We start from the raw sequence: 16,093 nt of genomic DNA on the forward strand, positions 1-16,093 counted from the left end.
ATGGCAGAACTTCCTAATTTAAAGCGACAGTTGTGTAGGATCATCTTTTTTTTTACAGCAATCTGTTTTTTTGGGGAGACCTCTTAGAATCTATTGAATACCCCGGTCATGAGTTCCCAGAAACATGGACCCACACTAGACATTGAGAAGTCCTGTGTACCATTCACCTCATGAGAAAAAAGACATTTGGGTGAGATCATGTAAAATAAAATCATGTCAAACTTTTGAAGTTATGGAAAAAAAAAATAAAATAAAAATTAAATTGTGTGCAGTTTAGGAGCAGCATTATCAGAAAAAAAAAACTATCAGGTATTAAAATTTTTGGAAACACATGGAAAGCTGCAGACACTATCATGCGCTCCTGGTCTGTGTCTACATTAGACACCAAAGAGCTGGATGTTTATTGCTGAGTAGGATAGGGGGGAGCTGGATTCCTGGGAAAATGATGCAAATGACTTTGTGCTTCTGCTTTGAACTGAGGATGAATTGTTCTATTGTGCTTACAGCTACAGAGGTCAGTGAGGGCTTGTTTTAAAGCATTTTTTTTTCTACCAGTTAAAATATGCAAACTATTAGAAAACGTGCTTATGTCACAGCTACTGAGATTCTTACGAAAGTCCCAATGTGACTAGATCTAAACAAGCGTAAGAAAAATATGTTCTTAAAAAATTATTTTAATAAAGATGGTTGAAGGAAAAAAAACACTGTAGAGTCCACACCCACTGCAGCAAAGCGTGAGGGAGTTCCCGCCTCCTGGCCCCGCCCCTATGCCCCTCCCATACACACCCAGCGGGCGGGAAGGCGTTAGCCAGGCAGCGCCTCACTCAAGCACCGACCGACAGAGCGACTACGACACGGGCCGTGGCTTCTCCTTCCTGAGCAGCACAGAGACAGGCCGCAGCGGCGGAAGGAGAGAAGGGAAAGCCGTGCAAAGTACAGCGCCACACGCATTCGTCTCCTCTGAGCGGCAAATATGGCGGCTGCAGCTGGGGCCTCATCTAACCCCGGAGGGGGACCAGAGATGGTGCGGGGACAGGCGTTCGACGTAGGCCCGCGATACACCAACCTCTCCTACATCGGGGAAGGGGCCTATGGCATGGTGTGGTAAGTAGCCGGGAAGTCGGGCGTGTCAGTGTGTGTGACGGGCTGTCCCGGCCTGCAGCCTCCCTCCCCAGCCTGTCACTACCCCTCCCTGAGAGCTCCATGGCTGCTCTGCTCACTCTGCCAGCCTGGCTGCGGATTGCCATGTTTCATTCCTGGAATGTTCTGTCAATGCCGCCCCTCTCCTAGCCCTCGTTTTATCCTGCTACTACCCGCATGCAGGATCATTGTCAGCCCCATGGAGGGCAGATCTGTGGGGAATCGCCTTCCACAATCCGACGTTTCAGCACCTGAGACCCCCAGCCCACCTGTTACTGCCCCATGTACATTGCAGGCTGGATGAACCTGACATGGGGTGAATGTAGCGGTGAATGGTGCCGTCAGTGTGTGCTATTGACACATGCAATGTCTGCCCATGCTGTATTCTGCTCTACTAACAATTTATCATGATGATGATCTTTTCACATTCATTTATAACTTATGCAGGGTCATTTTATATACGATCTGCGGATGATTATTATTGATGTGCCCCCTCCATTATTTATCTTCTTGTCTCATGTGTGTGGACGGGATTTCTGTAACTCTGAATCTGTAACATTTATTAAACACAAAAGATCTCCGTCACCGTGTGCACAATTGATCTCCGCATTCTCCTTGATGCTACATGAAATATATATTGATCTCCATCCCCTGCAGAGCTCTGAACCTTGTGAAATGTCATGTTTGGATTTGATGGAATGTCTTCTGTGCCTAATAATGCTCTGACTCTTCCTGTGTCTTCGGCTGCCATTGCTGCACTCACATTGCATACGTAAACACTACATGTTTGTGTAATAATTGGGAAAGATTATTCTTGGTGGGCATGTATACCTGTTTGGTCATTATTGGTGGTGCCATCCTGAAGGCTGTATGACAATCATTATATTAGCTGTATGGTATTTTGTATTGGTGTATGGTTACCAAACATATGCACGTATTTTCTGAATTCTTGTTCTGTGGCCTAACATTCATCAGTGCTTATATTGACACTGATGGTCAGCATCTTTGCACCATCAAAGCATTGAAATAGCAGATTTCTGATGAATGCTTATTGTTAAAAAACATTGTGAATAGTGTTATGGTAAATATGTATGGTATGAGTATATGACTTATTATCTTTCTTTAGATTGTAACCTATCAAAGACACGACAGGGAGAGAGAATATTGAATACAATTAGAATACATTAATCTAATATATATATATATATATATATATATATATATTCATATACACATACATAGTTTTCATCCCAGCCCCTTTTAGCTGGGCACACCACCTGGCACTTTTCAGCAACCACTCGGCTGTTTTTTGTACAGGGGGTGCCACCTGCCTACAATTTCTTACCACCCAACCTACAAAATTCTGGGTTGAGCACAGTATATATCCTTCATAAAGTGCATTCTATTAGACATGAGTCTACGGTTTCTAAGTAAACCTCTGCAGCTCACATGTTCTTTAAATTTAGATATCCATGTATCCACTGCGCTTTTTATATGCATTTTGCATTGGTGCAATTTTTTTTATGTAGGGCATTGATTAAATCCTTTCAATAGTCTGGAGCTGTAAAATGACAAAACTTTTTTGCGGGCCACTTCTACTTGATCTAGTGATAAAATAGACATGTAAGATCGGAAATCAGCAAGGAGATCCTTACAGGAGAATGAGGCCTTCACTGTCAAGTACAAAAAGATTGGAGCTTCATTTTTATTTAATTACAAATTTCTGTTGTGTATTTATCCAGTTGCCAAAACACTCCCATATATACAGGTAGAAAACCAATGCAGCCACCACGGCTAGGAGCCGGCATGCTGGAATATGTTCTGTCTTTGTTCTTTGGCTAGGATGCACATAAAGTGGACCTGTACTTTCAAATTAGACTTTCCCTCTGACTTGTGATAATGTACGTTGGAAAAATCATCCCTTTACATCCAAAAATCTGTTTTTATTTGGCCTCTCCCATTGCAGGATCAGTTCTGGTGCTGCAGATTTATTTACTGTCCTGTGGCTTTTTATTCTGGGAAGTATTAGTTAGTGTCGGACAAGCGCTAACTGTGCCCTGCATTTACCTAATTATGCTATATTGTTTTTCTCTAATATTTCTATTCCGCCCCAAGTCCTGATATTAACACCTTTTTGTAAGGCTGGAAGTAAAGTGCCACCCTTGTCCTATACCTGGCCACCATCTCTGGAAGAACTCCAAAAGTTACATTGTTGATTTATTTAGAAAAATCTAAATCTTGGAGGATGGAAAGTAATGCCGGGTGTTTGTAAACAGGGTGCAGCTGGTAGATAACTTCAGGTTGACTGGAACATTCTAAAGGCCCCTTTAATTATTTTAGGCTGGCTCTACACGGATGGTTTTAAAAACCGGATGTAAACGTTCCTACCTTGTTTATATGAATTTTTATGCACTTTTACTAGGGTTTCAAAGCTTGCCTTTAAACTGGAAATTGCAGGAAAACACAGCATATGCGGTTTCCTGTGTTTTCCAGCATTTTTACTTTTAGCACTTATAAATGTGAGAAAACACCCCATTGAAATCAATGGACGCGTTTACCTGCTTTTTTTTCCGTGCTAACCCTGCGCTTTATTTTTAAAGCATTGCAAGGAACGTTATCTATAACGCCCAAAAACGTGCCTCAAGGAAATGCCTGGGTGTAGATTGGAATGCATGGGATTTTCAAACATGGGCTTTTAACGCCTCAGGTTAAACGCTGGGGAAAACGCCCGTGTAGATTCAGACGGTACTCTGGTAGCAATTCCCTGCCAAATCTGCTGTAAAGCAGTGCTTGGCTTTGCCTTAAAGTAACAAACTTTATGCAGCTTTGGTTTTCTTGCTGAAGAGCCGGCTTTGGGTTCTGTTAAGTGTATCGCTACATAAATTTGTGTTCCCCATTCCTAGTCCTTTATCCTGCCATCGCTGATGGCAGTAAAACTTTTTTTTTGCTGATTTGATAAACAATAGTGCAAATATTATGAGAAAAAAAATGCAATCATTCTGGCCTGGTGCTAAGAGTTGTTTGTATTGGCTGTAATAAATTGTTTAATCTTTGGCATTTTATTTGCTATATGAGAAAATTTGTATGTATGGTCTGATTGGTCTTAATTGGTACATAGCTAATTTCCACACAGTTCTGTATTGCAGATTATATACCTATTTTTATTATTAGATGTATATACTCTTCTGTGAGAGAAGCTTTTCTTTTATTCCTGCATACTTAAACATGTCCAACGCCTTGGAGCAGCATTCTGTGTTCCTGCAGCCACTACCTGTGTAATGTGGAGTCAGCCACAGGCTGAACATTGCAAAGAGTGATCAGGTATCTGTGCCGCACTGCCCCTACACCTGGAAGTGTATGTACGGAGCCAGGGACACTCAATTTGCCCCATTGTTTTGTAGGTGCTTTTCTCCTGACACCAGTATCTCCTTTTTACAGCTTGTGTGATTCCAGCCTTATAGGCACCCTTATGACTCTTCAAGGAAGTAAAGAGGTTTATCGCTGATCCCTGGGCATAAGGACATCCTGTCACCCATTTTTGGAACAAGCTAGAAGATATTGCTGAGATGGGTAGTGACCAGTCATTGTGGGCCCAACTGCAGTGATATATCAGCGGTTCTGACTTAGTAGTGGCATTGTCAATTGATCTGGAACCTACATTATAAAAAAAAGACAGTTACATCAGTGGCAAAAATATTAACCTTTTTTTCCAGGTTTAGTTTTTTTTATTGATCTTCATTGACTGGGCCACATTGACATAGTTCATTCATTTCTGGCACCCATGTTTGCTGAAATTTGTATGCTAAGTGTACAACGCTGCGTAATATGTTGGCGCTTTATAAATGCGGTTTGATAAGCTTTGCATGTGCAACTCAATGTACATCTACCAAAGCACCAGTGCTTTAATATTGGGTAAATAGTGTTCTAAGTTATTGGCTGAGATCTATTAGTACAAATATCAATCATATTTAAGTCTTCTTATGAGGTTTATGTATTTATAGTAGTGTTTCTCAACCATGATTCTGTGGAACTTGGGTTTGGTCCATAGGTTGCTGGGGGTTTCCTAAGCAATTAGCAATTTGTCCCTCTCAGGTCAATTTACTAAATACAAATAATCTTTTTGGCTACCTTTAAGGTTGACATTCTTCCCATTGGTCAGCAATGTACAGGCATTTATCCTACTGACCCCACACTAATGTACTGTGAGTTGTGGAAATTGGTATTCCAGCAGGGGGTTCCCTGAGGACCTGAAGGCTATTTCAAGGGTTCCCCATGTAAAAGGTTGTAAACACTGATTTGTAGCATCATCATATTACAAAGTGCATTACAGAATCCATAATCACGTCATTACTCTTCCTTAGGGGAGTTCATAACCTAATGTCCTCATCATACTCTAATGCATATATACCATATATCATACAAGTCTAAACCTTTGTTTACAGATTGATGGCTACTTTTGATCAATGCCCTCCTTCTGCAATTCGTTTCTGCAGCTAAAAATCAGATTGATTGCTTTTTGTTTGCCTTTTATGCGGTGCTGATGTTCCCAGTTGCGGTGGCTGCAGGCCTCTGTTATGTGATGGCTGGTGATTCTGGCAACAAAATCAAGAAACTGCAAGTCCCATTAGTCCACTTATGTTTTAAAAGTACTGGAAGCATACACAGATGAAGTGCCTCCTTCTCTAACTGTTGGAGAAGAGAGACAGGCTTCAATAGGTAGAGAGCTGCACTTACATGCCATGTATATTCTGCAAATAAAACTTTCCTACCCTTTTATACTATTTAAACCTCAAAAAACTATATTTTTGTTTCCAAAGCCTTTTATACTGGTTTTCTGTAAAGTGCATGTAATGTGAAAACTTGTTTTATTAGTTTTTGGCAGAATAGCATATTTATTTACTTTTTTTGTTTCACTTCCTGTCCCAGAGCAGAAGCAGAATGCGAGAGATCTCGGGTGATACCAAACTCAGATGATTGTCACCAAAACAGATATACCCCTCATTCCCTTCAAAATATTGAATTCCTTATTGCTTTCTATTACGGAAACAATGGTTACAAGAAGCAGTAGTGAGGATTTAAAGGTCTCACCGGTTGGTTAACAGACAGAATTTATTTTTTTAATACATTTCCTGTGCACACCCTGGTGAAGTAACTGTAAGGACAAGAAGTACATTATTGACAGCAGGAATATTTGTGGTTAAAGATCTGACCTGATGCTGCGATTTTTCTTCAGTGAAGGGGCAGAGCCTAAAAACATATTGGCTACCAAAGCCCAGATCAGAAATGGGTCCGAATTTTTTGTATTCTGACAGGATTTTTTTGGTCTGGACTTAATTTTGCAACAAACTAAAATTATAAATGATTAGTATTTTTTTCATCAAGTTTTAGAACTGGACTGTTTAGAAACTAATGTTCAGTGTATCTATTTATATTTTTTTTGTAAGGAACTGCATGGTAAATAATGTATTGTATTATATAAAGGGAATGGAGACAACCCATCCTGACCTCAATGGTTTCATCCCTTTACCCAATAAAAGCCGCTCTTACATAGCTTAATGGTAAAAATGCTTATTAGTTGAAGTCAAAGATAAAAACGTGTTTGTGTATGGATGAACAATACCTCAATCCTGAATAACAATTGAATGCATTAAGTAAATTAGGAATGCTACCCAATAAACTAGGTAAAATGTGAGTTGTTCTAGACATGAGTTGTTCAGAGTAAAGTTTCTGATTGAATTTGGACATCATTACACAGGATCTGTAGGAAGTCAAAAGTAGTATTTTTACTGGAGTCTATGCTGTCATTTTCATTTTTCTGCTCCATACATTACTGATCAAATTCAGACTTCCAGGCACATTCAAGTTTGGTTTCTGAAAGAAATCTTAGTACTTCATGTTTTAAGTGGTTGCTTCATAACCACAATATAGGCTCAAAAGGACTTGAATAGACAATCATAAATTGAACAATACCTGCAAAATCCCCATTTATCCAGTGTAATGATTCATATCTATGTATTCATATATAATATACTATACATTAAGTACAAGATGATTGGTAAACCTACATACTTTTTTTTTTTGCAATAGCACTGCAATAGCTAACTACTCAATTTAGTCTTGAAAGACATAAAAGCCCTTATACTTGACTTATCCCTACTCCCAATTGTCTCCTTATCTCATGCCACCAGTTACAATTTCAATCAACAGATTCTGTTGCCATCACATACACTGCAGGACAGTTCTGTGTGGTACAGATGCCGAGGATCAAGGCAGGATCCACCACATGCGCAGCTTATCAAATTCTGTCAGGAGGAGGGGACCAGGCAGGTAAGAATGACTACCGCATAGGCGGCATCGGCTGTACCTTTCTGCGATAGATAGAGCCTTGCCTGGTCCTATATTTTTAAATGGAATTTTAGTTCTGCTTTAAAGCAGAACATGCTCACATGCCCATATTGTAGAACAATATGTACATTTGATTGGGAAAAGGCAGGTAAGTTTTATTGCAGAAGGAGGGATATAGATAGTCACTTCTTGCTCGCTCTATTTTTGTTTTTTAAGTTTAGTTCGGCTTTAAGTGTCTTTCAGTCTATTTTGTGGGTGCATTCTACATGACAAAGGTAATTCATTATTTCACTTGTGAACTTTGCTGGCCAAAGACGTCTGAGATCTTTGGAATGCAGTCATGTCAGCACTAGTTTTGGCTCCAAGCTTTTAATGCGTGTACATGTGCCAGACTGTGCCATTCAAATATTTTAGATAACATTTTTTTTTTTTGGAATATCTTTATTTGTAGGTCCGAAGAATAATGATCCACTCTTAAATGATAGACTTGCACCATTTTTTTAAGTGTTCTGATAAAAGCAACAATGTGAAAGCTGCTACTATCCAACTTGCCTTTTTATGCAAAAATAAATAAATCTGCTGATATTTTAAGGCCAAAACCAATGCCTTGAATTTATGTACTGATTTGATTGATGGTCATATTGCAGGTATGTTTACTATTTGGACCAGGTGCTGCAATGGCAGTTTTATACCTGTTGGTGCATGGATTGCTATTACTGAGATTGATCATTGCAATGCTATAAAAGTTTTTTTTTTTTTTCTGCAAGACTAATGATACTTTAGTTTGCCTCATAGATAAAAGTAGTGATTGGCTAACATGAGTATGACTTTTTAGAACTATTTTGAGTTTGTAAATAATCTGGCTATCGCTACTTATTACTAGCAATGTTACTACTATTGCATTATTTATAAAGTAATAAACAGCAGTTAGGTTAGAAATATTAATACATTCTCTTAGTTTAATATACATCATGAGATCTGCATTACTTGCACAATAAATCCATTTTAATAACATTTATGATGATTCTGACCTTGGTAGTGATGATTTAGGTGTTTTGTATGTGAATGCCACACCCTTAATCCTATCTTTTGTTTGCTAGCAATGCAAACAGATATGATGGTTGTATGTTTTGTGGAGTACCATTCCTGACAGTGTTAAATATTAACATTTGGCCCAGGAGCAGCTGTGCCTGGAAGAGAATATACACGATTACAAAGATCTCTTTATAGAGTACTGGGCCCTAATCCAATTACATTAAATTTGCTTAAAAATCCTTTTTGGCTGCCATTTTATGTTTCAGGCAAATCTTTTTCTCATTTATGTTAAGCAATTCAATTTTATTTTGTCTTCAGAAATTTATTGCTTTCTGGGTTTGTGAACTTGCATCTTGTTGCCTTAAATTGTTTAAGGGTTGTAAGTTACAAAACATGAAAATTTATGATCTTTTGGCAAAATGAATAGATTTTTGTTACTTTTAAGGACTACCTTGTCACTAATTTAGTTTTATTTTCATTTTTTTTGTGCTTTAATGTTTGCTTTTTAAAACTATATTGTCATAGCATTCATGGAAAAGACAATATTCAACAATCTCAAAACAAGCAACGTTTTTCATCTACTGTAACTTAGCCATTGAAAAATGTTTTTCTTATTGACCTATGGCAAGTTTTCATTCACACACAATTCATTTGTCTTGGTACACACATAAATTATTCTTTAATTGTTCACAAATACTTTAACTTGTATGTTTAACACTTGCTTGTACATTTGTGCATGCTGCTAGTGCTATATAAACAATTATGGTAGGTTACATTTGCATTGCAGTGTAGTGTCCAGGTGGGTCAATGCATTTGTCAGCCTTTCAAGTTCCAGCAGTTCTCCCTGCAAATGATGGATATGCCTACTACTAGGTGCTCATCACAGTTCGGGATAGTTAGAATATTGCTCGATGGCAACACCTGCTTTGTTGGAGAATTGGTAAGGGTTGTGAATTGGGGTATTTGGCTTCTCTGGAACGAATGTAAAAGGTAAAAGCAGCTAAAACGAGGCAGTTTGGACAACTGCTTCAAAAATGTCCAGGAAATAATAGAAATGTTGCATAACTGCTATGCAGTTACCATTTTTTTAAATAATCTAAACTAGCTGAAGTGCTGGTAGTTGATATGGGTTCATATGTTAACCATACTACTTCATTGAACTAGTTGATTTCCCCCCCACCAGTTGTTAGCAGCAGTTGGGGTATGTGCTTGGTTAATTTACACTTAGCAGTTTGAAGCAAACCTTTATCACTCAAGTAATCTTTATCACAAAAGACAAGGTAATTTCTATTATTCAAGTACTGTAGTATTTACTGCACTGCAATTAACATATCTGAATTTAAATGCCCTGCTTAGTGGTTCTGTCAGTTGCTTGAATCTAAAAATACTCCTACATGCTTTGTGTTATAAATCGGACGCCACAAAGAACCCTTCTATAACAGATGTGGCAGATTTTTTGACCACACTAAAATTGGAGATGCCCATAGTCAAAGATATTGGACGAGGGTTGTAGATAAAATCAATCAAGGGTTTAATGTTGATTTGGAATGCAATTTGTTAACGTCAGTGCTCAACCCAGAATTTTTTTTAAACTGGGTGGGAAGAAATTGTAGATGGGTGGCAGCCCCTGTATTGTGACCCAACTCATCAGTAATCGCCCAAAAACAGCCGGGTGGTGAGCCCGGCTAAAAGGGGCTGGGGGGAACACTGAACGTGTATCTTGGGAATGGATGTCCATGCACTTTTTATTCATGAGAGAGTACGTTGAGGTGGATCCTCCCAGTGGGAGCATTATTAACCTCCCTAGCGGTTCATTTCTCTCCGGATTTATGTCTAAAAGCGGTACATTGTTTTTCATGTATAATAGTATGAGTATAATAAAGTTTTAAACACAAAATCATGTGAAAATAATAAATAAATGTATTAATAAACTTTGTGTTTCAAACTATTATATTATACTGTAAAATAAATTTTCATGAAAGACAATATACTGCTTTTGTACATAAAAATCCAATATGTTGCATTCAATACAGTTATTTTATATTTTAAAATATAAAAACAAAATAATTTGGTGGGCAAAACACTGGTGGGCATATAATCCTCTTGAAAGTCAGTGAATTTACCCATTTCAGGTGAATTTTTTTTTAAATATTTTATTTATAAATAGGTTTGCTGTTCCTAGAAGTAATTTTTATGTGGCATCTGTAGAAGCAGAAGGTGTATTTAAAAAAAACATAATCTACACAGAGGACTCGTTTTAAATCACTTAATGCTAATATTAACCTTTATTACCTAAACAAGACTTCCCAAAAATCAACACAAATTTTTCAAAATAAGAGTCCAGTGTAATTGGCTTGTAGCGATTAAGCTGCGTACACACGGCAAATTTTTCTCGCCCGATAATCGGTATCGGCCAATTATCGGGCGAAAATCTGCCGTGTGTACAGTCGGTCGTCGTCATGGACGATGGACGACGACCGATCCTAATGAAAGGGAAGGGGAGAGCGCGCAGCAGGGTGCCGCTCCGTCGCTCTCCCCCTCCCCTCTCCATAGAGCATGAACGGTGCTGTATGTACAGCACCGTTCATGCATCGTGCAGTCTTTTCTCGTTGGAAAGGATCGTGAAAGATCCTTTCCAACGAGAAAAATTGCAGGTGTGTACGCAGCTTTACTCTTCACCATACAACAACCACATGCTGGGCTCCACAATAGGACAAACTCTCACCTTGTTGTTGTTACCTCCCCCTTACAGAAAGGTAAATAGTGCTTACCACCATATCTGTATCACAATACTGGGTTTTATAGTGCAGTTATCCTTTTGTGTGTTAGACTCCGGGATATATTTAACCGTAATGTATATAGAACATAAGAAAATAAAAAGCTTATAGAGTCAAAATAGAGTCAAAAAGTGCATTATTAAGAGCATTATTGTGAGGTCAGACTTGCCCCCATCCATTTCTCCCACCACAACACATTCTGTCTAGAACAGACTTTTATAAAGTTGTGCTCCTAGAGCATCAAAGCAGGTACACCGCAGCTTTAGAAATGGAGCCATGGTGGTCACATGGCCCACAAGCCTGAGCAAACACTTCAAAATATTAGGAGGTAGAAACTTTGGCTTTATTTTTCATTCACATAACAAATGTGTCAGCAATAGTGGTGTAGTTGTGATTTTTTTTTTTAGTGGGGTCTAATATCTTGCATTGGCAACACAAAAATAAGTTTCCTAAATGCACTATATTATCTGTGTGTGTTTGCCTTGGAGAGCAAAAAAAAAAAAAAATCTTCATGTGGTCAAACGCTTAGCATCATCTAATGTAATGTTAAATCTCTGCACACCTTGGACCTGATTATTACTTTACCCGCCTGAGCAGTAATCCTGAGTGTGGTTCGGGGTAAAAAAAAAAAAAAAAAAAACATGCTAAAAGCGGTAACCCCGAGCCACTCAGGGCAGCTCAAAACATTACATTTACCTGGTCCCATCCGTGTCCTGCCCGTCCTCTGGCCACGTCCTCTTCCTCCGATCTTTACCCGGCAAATGCACTGACATTTTCTGGGAGTTCCCGGTGACATCCGTGCATGCAGGAGCGCGGCGGGAAATTCAAATTATTTTGTATTGGATTCAATACAAAATAACTACTTGATCCAATACAAAGTAATCATTAAATTTTATATATTACATGCTACAGTACAGTTATATTATAGGTTTCAGTATTTTTATGCACCCTTGTTTTAACATTTCCATGCAAAACAATGTATGACATAAAAATTCTGACATAATTAGACCGCCAGGGAGGCTAAAAAAGAACTCTCTTCTCTTCTCTACATTCCTTCCACCTCTCCCACAAATGTAGACTGTCCTCTACTATCAGAAGGGCTAGTCCCACTTTCCTGAACATCTTACACACAAGTGAATTAGAATCTGCAGTATGCTAAGCCCACCTTACTCCATGTACTATCAAGTCATCTGCTGCTGATCTGTGCTGCCCAAGGCCCTCTCCTTTTCTTTTTAATCCTCTAGTCATGTTTTGGTATTAACCAAGTGCGAGCTGTGTGCGGCAGCTCTTACAACTTTGACCTGTATTGAGCTTAGATGCTATAACATTTTCCTATAATTCTATATATAAACTCAACAAATTGTTATGCTATTTTAGCATACATACAGCATACAGCCTCTCACAGAAGGCTTTCAGCTATGTAGGAGGTGAGTGGACATTTCTTTCCAGCTGTAGAGCTGGTGACAGAGGAGAACTTCTTTATCACCACCCACAGATATTCCACTTTATTAGAGGATCCTCCTCTGCCCCAGGACTTTCCAAGAAATTGTCTTTGACATTACAGGTAGTAATTGCATGATTACAAAATTTAAACAAAATATAATTAATGCACCATGGTTAGGAAGGGTAAAAAATGATCCTGTAGTTGACCTTAAACCCCCCACCCCCCCTAAAGTTAAATGTTTCCTGAAAGCAAACATTAAATATTGGCAGTGACAGAGCTGTTGAGGTCTCTAAGTATAGCTTATTGGGTTTTCTTCCAGGTTCTGAATCAGGGTGAGCTTGTAATATGGAAATTTTTTGGGTGCAGACATTGGCTAGCTTCCACCATATTTTTTGTCAGATTACTTTTTATTTCGTTTTTCAAAAAGAGTTTTCTGAAATCACAAACCTGTGACATAGAACCAACAGTGCAAGCGCAGAATGGCACACCAGGGCTCTGCTGTGGGCAACATCCAGTTAAATATCTGAACTGTTGCACTCTTTCATTGAGAGCTGCTTTCAAGACTGGGACAGCTCTCTGTATGGAGCCTGGTCTGAGCAGCTGTGTGATCATTGCTAGCCAGGCAGAAAATTAAAATTGCTAGGTGATCCTTCCAGAAAATCCTGCTTTTGGGGGGATTTTGGGCTATGTATAGTGCAATATAGCCTATGGTGTAGCCTTAACATAATGTACAGTGTGGCATCAATGGTATGACAAATGCCCTGTTCCACCAGTTGCACAACATGCAATACTGTATAATGTGATTGTAAACCAGGGATAGGACCTCTGCTGATGCATGAAATTAGTGTATTAAACAATCAGCTTGGAAATGTCATCTTGTTGGAGACCGGCGGTGATGGTTTGGGAGTAAGCGCGTCTAAAATTTATATATCTGTCCTATTTCCCTTCTGTCATCAGCCCCCACCACCATTGGCAGCTATGACAATCTGATATAAACATGTATCTGAAGGTATTGTTCACATCAGATGTTTTTGCTTTTCTGAAAACATGCATGACAAAAAAAGTTGTACATATTACTTGGTATAGTTTTTCTTATAGTTTTTTGTCTTGTGGTAATTTTTTTTTTATTATTATTAATATTATTATTATATATACAGTCTGTAATGGCCAAGCGGCGTTACTTGGCTTCACCCCTTATGGTGTAGGGATCTGCCTCTCCTCCGGTGTTTGTCATCCTTTATATTTCATTGGATATTGAATGAACAGCACTGATCAGGTTAAATTATTGGAGGAGTGGAAACAATGCTAACTGCTTAGGTTCACATTAAGAGGGGCAGAATCAACGATCCATACAGTGTAAGTTGTCCCTGATGTAGAATAAGGTGAGTGGAGCCACTCTCATTGTGTTCAAGCAGTCCAGCAAGGGGGACAGCCAAGGACGGCCGTCTCCAGCTTCCCCTGCTCAATGCAATGACTGCAGCTCCATGCATCCAACCGATCAACAACGGAACATCTAAAGGGGCTTCCATATTTGAGAACACACACACCACACAGGGTTTGAATATTACAGGGGCCACACACCTTTTTTTTATGTTCCAATATGTCTGTGGAGGCCACAGGGATGCAAACCACCATGTTAAACACTGCTCACTTATGTTAGCAGTAGTGAGATGCTTTGTATGCTTTTAATCAATGTAGAAAATTTGGAGAATCAGGAGTTTAGCTTTATTAAGGCAAAGGTTTTGAGAGCGGGTGAACATTTTGTTTTAGCACTTTGTCATAAAATAGGTGCCCTGGCTGGTGTTTAGAGATTAGATTTTCACTGCCCAAGACTGTTGGGCAGTGAAAATCTAAAAAAAAAAAAAACTAATTATTTTGAATAATAAAAAAAGCCATAGTACAAATATCTGAAGTCATTTTATTTTTTTCTGTGTAAAGAAAAAGTTTATATATTTTGTCAGAGACAATTAGCATGTTGCACCTATCCCTGTGACACCCACATTATCCGAAAAAAACGTACCCATGGCTAAGATGAATGTACACAAACAGGAAATACCTGCAGGGAGCTGCAGGGTCATGCATTGCTTTAAAAAGTCTGTTCATGTAAATAATAATAAAAAGTTTAAGGGCTCATTGAATGTTCACCATTAACAGCACATTAACCTGTGCCATGTGTGAATAGGAACCTGTGCTGGTAAATATTGAGGGCCGTTGGAGACTTTCAGGCGTATGTGTAATACTTCAGAATTGTGATGCCCCACAGCCAACAAATTACCTTTGGGCTTAATGCATTTATAAGAGTTTACTAGGTATGATTGAAGTTGATTTGAGTTTCAGCCACAAATAAGTTTGTAGCTTGGAGATTTTCTGGAGCTTGGAAGGAATGTGTGGAGGTGGAGTGTAAGAAGACATTCAAATATCTTCCATGTAGAGACCTGCATTGGTTTAGGAAGCTGTATATTATCTGAACTATAGGTATTTATAGGTATTGGCCGGTTCACCTGCAGTTAAGTGAGAAAAATGTAAAAGGAGTAATGTTCAGGCACATCCGAATTGCAAGGGCATCCTATTAATCTTACATGAAAGTAAGTCAGAAAGATGGCAGTCTGTTTTCTACTGAACAGAGAGCTGCAACCAAAGCTAATGGCAAATTGATGACACAAATTGTTGTGTATATTTTAGGTAATAAAAGGTTCAGCTTTTTAGATTTTGCTTCTTTAAAGAACACAAAGCAGCCAATCAAATTTCAGTTTAAAAAAAGTCAATTAGTTGCTGTAATTAACGCCCTTTGTTTAACGCTTTTCGCGTTGTCTACACCAATATGTTTCATTTTGTGTTCTGTTTTTTTTCTTGTAAAACCTCAATTTTCATTTTTTTTCTTTCTTTCTAGTTCTGCATATGACAACGTGAACAAAGTCCGAGTTGCTATCAAGAAAATCAGCCCTTTTGAACATCAAACATACTGCCAGAGAACACTGAGAGAGATCAAAATCTTGCTGCGTTTCAAACATGAGAATATTATTGGAATAAATGATATTATCCGAGCTCCAACTATTGAGCAAATGAAAGATGTGTATCCTTTTCTTATTATTTTAACTACAAAATGTTTTTTCTTCCTAAATTTTCTTGAAAGGAAAAATTTATAGTCTGTCAGTCTTAGAATAAAATTACTTATTTATATTATATTGTCCTTTATTATGTATCCTGAGTATCATGCTCTAGCACTTATAGAATGGAGGCTTTGTTTTGTATATAACGGTGAAGTTTAGATCTTAAGCGATGCAGAAAATTTTTTTTGGCTAGGTTTGGGCACACTTTATATTTAAATTTCCGGACACCAAAATGTAAGTGT

At 38.5% G+C, this 16,093-nt stretch overlaps 1 protein-coding gene across 1 annotated transcript in view; it reads left to right on the plus strand.

Annotated features, from left to right (window-relative positions):
- The first annotated feature begins 768 nt into the window (after positions 1–768).
- The window catches only part of MAPK1 (mitogen-activated protein kinase 1), a 31,530-nt gene continuing 16,205 nt past the window's right edge, over positions 769–16,093 (plus strand). The window contains 2 exon segments of the mRNA XM_072415644.1: positions 769–1,104; positions 15,632–15,814. Of these exon segments, the coding sequence (XP_072271745.1) occupies positions 974–1,104; positions 15,632–15,814 (314 nt within the window). The 5' untranslated portion in view covers positions 769–973.

Source organism: Pyxicephalus adspersus, chromosome 6 (genome assembly GCF_032062135.1).
Source record: "Pyxicephalus adspersus chromosome 6, UCB_Pads_2.0, whole genome shotgun sequence".
In the NCBI taxonomy this organism is placed as follows: Eukaryota; Metazoa; Chordata; class Amphibia; order Anura; family Pyxicephalidae; genus Pyxicephalus; species Pyxicephalus adspersus.